This window comes from Priapulus caudatus, unplaced genomic scaffold (genome assembly GCF_000485595.1).
Source record: "Priapulus caudatus unplaced genomic scaffold, Priapulus_caudatus-5.0.1 Scaffold1771, whole genome shotgun sequence".
NCBI lineage: Eukaryota > Metazoa > Priapulida > Priapulimorpha > Priapulimorphida > Priapulidae > Priapulus > Priapulus caudatus.
In genome coordinates, this window is record NW_014578832.1 from 48,546 (window position 1) to 52,906 (window position 4,361).

Here is a 4,361-nt window from a genome sequence, read left to right on the forward strand (position 1 = left end):
CTTTGAGCCGTGGGGCACGCAGGCTCTCATAAAAGTTGCATTCAAACACGATGTATGGGGGGGGGATATATGGGGGTGGCGCTACGTCATACGTATCGCACGCGATAAGGGGTCGGGGGAGGGCGTGTCTCAGAAAAAGACAGCAAGGAGGAAGAATGTGTCGATGGCGATGGAAGCATCGAGAGGGTCGGGGAGGAATACACTAGGGGGCGCCGCTGTCGGCGCCGAAATCGAGAAAAATCCAAAACGCAGGAGTACGGTAGACTGCGGTTGTCGTCGCCAGGTGGCGCCGGTGGTTCCGGTAAGTTGAAGGCCCGTCGTTGTCGTCGATGGCGGAGAGTGGGGCGCGGCAGCGGCGGCGCCCCGCACACGACCCCCGCACGCGATCGCTTTCCCCTCGATGACTGATACGCGATCTGAAACAAGTGGCAGCGCGTAAGTGTCGAGTCGCTGTTCCCACTCCCCCCGCGCGCACGTGGCACGACCTGGTTACACCACCCCCCCCTCTAGCTGTACACACGTGACCCCCTCCCCACACGGCTACAGGTTCCTGCATTCGTAGCATCCCTACCCTAACCCTATCTACACCCACATTATCTACCACCCCACCCATTCCGCACCCTACCCTACCCCCACAGCACCCCACCCCCACCCACCCTACTACACCCAACATCGTCTACCCCACCCCACCCCATCCGCACCCTAGTCCTAACCTACTACCCCCACACTCGTCTACCCACCCCACCCATACCACCCAAATCCTACCTACACCCCCACATTATCTACCCCACCCAAGCCATCACATCCCACCCTACCCTACCTCGCAGCAGCACCCCATCCCACCCTACCCTACTACACCGGGCCACCCCATCCCACCACCCTACTACACCCACCCATCCCCATCCCCCCCCACCCACTATAACACCATTGCCCCATCCGCACCCTACCCACTAACAACGCCCACATCGTCTACCCCCCCAGCGAGGGCATCGGCCGTAGTTTACGCTACCCCAACTAAGTGAACGAACTCGTGCGATGGCCGCTTAGTGGCTTCACGCCTTAAAAATTCGCCGGCACACTGGAGGTGTCCGCAACTGTAACGACAAAGACAAACACCGATTACACACGCGATCATCAAAGACAACCACGAGTTACACACGCGATCACCAAAGACAAACACGAGTTACACACAGCGATCAATCAAAAAGACAAACACGAAGTTAACACACCGATCACCAAAGACAAACAAAGTGCGGCGAGTAACACACGCGGATCACCAAAGACAAACAGGCGAGTTACACACTCGATCACGCAAAGACAAACACAGTTACGCACGCGATAAAACACAAAGACAAACACGAGTTAAACCAGCGATCACCAAAAGACAAACACGAGTTTACGCACGCGATCACCAAAGACAAACACGAGTTACAGCACGCAATCAACCAAAGACTAAACCACGAGTTACACACGCGATCCATCAAAGACAAACACGAGTTACACACGCGATCACCGAAGACAAACAAAAGAGTTACACACGCGATCTCAAGACAAACCCAACGAGTTACACAACGATCACCAAAGACAACACGAGTTACACCACGCGATCACCAAAAGACAAACACGAGTACACACGCGATCATCAAGACAAACAGAGTTACACACGCGATCATCAAAGACAAACACGAGTTAACACCCGCGATCACCAAAGACAAACACAGTTAACACGCGCCGATCCAACCAAATGACAAACACGAGTTATACACACAACGGCGATCACCAAAGCAACACGAGTTACACACGCGATCATCAAAGACAAACCACTGATTTACACACGCTGATCATCAAAGACAAACCACGAGTGACATCACCGGGGCGATCACCAAAGACAAACAGGCGGAGTTACACACGCGATCACACAAAGACCAAAACACGAAGTTACACACGCGACACCAAAGACAAACACGAGTTACAACCGCGATCACACAAAGACAAACACGAAGGTTACACACGCGATCACCAAAGACAAACACGCAGTTCAAACACGCCGATCACCAAAGACACAACACGCGAGTTACACACGCGATCATGCAAAGACAAACAGGCGAAGTTACACCAACGCGATCCATCAAGGACAAGAAGCACGATACAACGACGCGATCATCAAAGGACAAACACAGTTACACTAACGCGTCACCAAAAGACAACACGAGTTACCAACAAGCGCCCTCACCAAAGACCAAACACGAGTTACACACGGCGAATCACCAAAGACAACACGAGTTACACACGCGATCAACCAAAGACACACGATTACACACCGATCACCACAAGACAAACACGAGTTACAACGGCGATCACCAAAGACATAACACCGAGTTACACACGCGATCACCAAAGACGAACACGATTCACACACGCGACACATAAGACAAACAAACAGTTTACACACGTCGATCACCAAAGACAAACACAGGAGTTAAACACAGCGACACCAAAGACAAACACAAGTTACAACCACGGGCGATCACCAAAGAACAAACACGAGTTACACACGCGATCATCAAAACAAACACGAGTACCACACTCGATCACCAAAGACAAACGACGAGTTACACACGCGATCACCAAAAGACAACACGAGTTACGCACCGTCACCAAACGAAAAACACGGAGTTACACAGACGCGATCAACCAAAAGAGCAACACACAGAGTTACACACGTGATCACAAAGACAAAGCACGAGTTACACACGCGATCACCAAAGACAAAACACGACGTTACACACGCGATCATCAAAATGACAAACACGAGTTACACACGGATGGGCGTGAACTGCGTACCGCAGCCGATCATCAAAGAAAACCGATTACATCTCAGCGATCACCAAAGACAAACACCGAGTTACACGCACGATCACTGCTCGTTAACGAAACACGCACACGCGCTCAACAAAAAAACTATATCACGGGGCTAGTTGTACTTAACTACACTATATAACAATAATTCTTAAATTAATGAAAGTGTCATTGACACTGAGCTCACTCCAGCTTGGGGTCAGGGGCGATCCCAGGATTTTGAAAAGGGGGTGTCCAGGAAGAAGTAAAGGCACTTTTTTCTACTACCCTTTTTCTGGTGTTTTAAAAAAAAAGGTGGCCGAAGCCACTTAGGGGGGGGACCTGCCCCAAATTATTATTTTTTAAATTGTGCATTCTGAGAAGCATCTGAGCGGGGGGGGCAGTAATTTGATGCTAGAATGCAAAAAATTTTCAGTATCAGATCCGTCCCCCCGGACGCCTGCGGACGCCCTCTTTGCACCATTTCTAAGGTTTTTAAATAACGAATTTACATCATATAATAAGTAAAACTTAATCAGAAAAACTAGCCGCTAAAGCAAGATTTTTTATGGAAGACAATATAAGAAAATGTGTGTGTGTGTTGTGTGTGTTGCTGTATGCTGTGTGTGTTGTCGTGTGTGTGTGTGTTGTGCTGTGTGTTTCGTGCGTCGCCGTCGCGCCGCTGCGGCGTGTGTAAGGGGGGGGGTTTTTTTCACCTTTTTGTGGTAAAAAAGAGGGGCGCGGCGCCGGCCNGCGTGCGTGCGTGCGTGCGTGCGTGCGTGCGTGCGTGCGTGCGTGCGTGCGTGTAACACTGCTCTTCGTCACACCTATAGATGGATGCCAGCACGGGCTCGTGCACTGTTACTGCGACCAGTGGCAAGCATGTCGTTAAGCTCGTCCTCGGATTCCCGAAGAGCTATCCGAACAAAGCGGCGCCCTCTTTCACGTTCGTCAAGCCGACCAGCGTCGACGCGTCGGCGAGAGTCAAGCTGATGAAGGTAGGGGGCAGCACGCGTGCGAGCGAGCGTCGATTGACGGGGGGGGGGGAGTCAATGCTTCGAAACGTGTTCGGTTGTGCACGATAGCAATTCACAATGTCATGTCTTGTTAATAATCTCTCTCTCTTTCTCTATCGCTCTATCTCTCTATCTGCCTCTCCCGCTCTCCCTTTCTCTCTCTCCCCTCTCCTTCTCCCTCTCCCTCCCCTTCTCGAAGAGAGAGAGAGAGCGAGAGCAGAAAGAGAGAGAGAGAGAGACGAACAAGAGAGAGAAGAGATAAGTGAGAGAAAGAGAGGAGATACAGATAGAGAGAGAGAGAGAAGGAGAAAGGAGGAGAGAGAGGGAGAAGGGGAGGGAGAGGGAGAAGGAGAGGGGAGAGGGAGAAAGGGAGAGCGGGAGAGGCAGATAGAGAGATAGAGCGATAGAGAAAGAGAGAGAGATTATTAACAAGACATGACATTGTGAATTGCTATCGTGCACAACCGAACACGTTTCGAAGCATTGACTCCCCCCCCCCCGCCAACA

The 4,361-nt window shown here is 51.2% G+C and overlaps 1 protein-coding gene across 1 annotated transcript in view; it reads right to left on the bottom strand.

The window, feature by feature from the left end:
- Positions 1–1,010: 1,010 nt before the first annotated feature.
- LOC106817564 (muscleblind-like protein 2a) overlaps positions 1,011–4,361 on the bottom strand; it is a gene marked incomplete at its 5' end in the record, with an annotated part of 43,143 nt that continues 39,792 nt past the window's right edge. The window contains one exon of the mRNA XM_014822238.1: positions 1,011–1,094. Within this exon, the coding sequence (XP_014677724.1) occupies positions 1,060–1,094 (35 nt within the window). The remainder of the gene's footprint in view (positions 1,095–4,361) is intronic.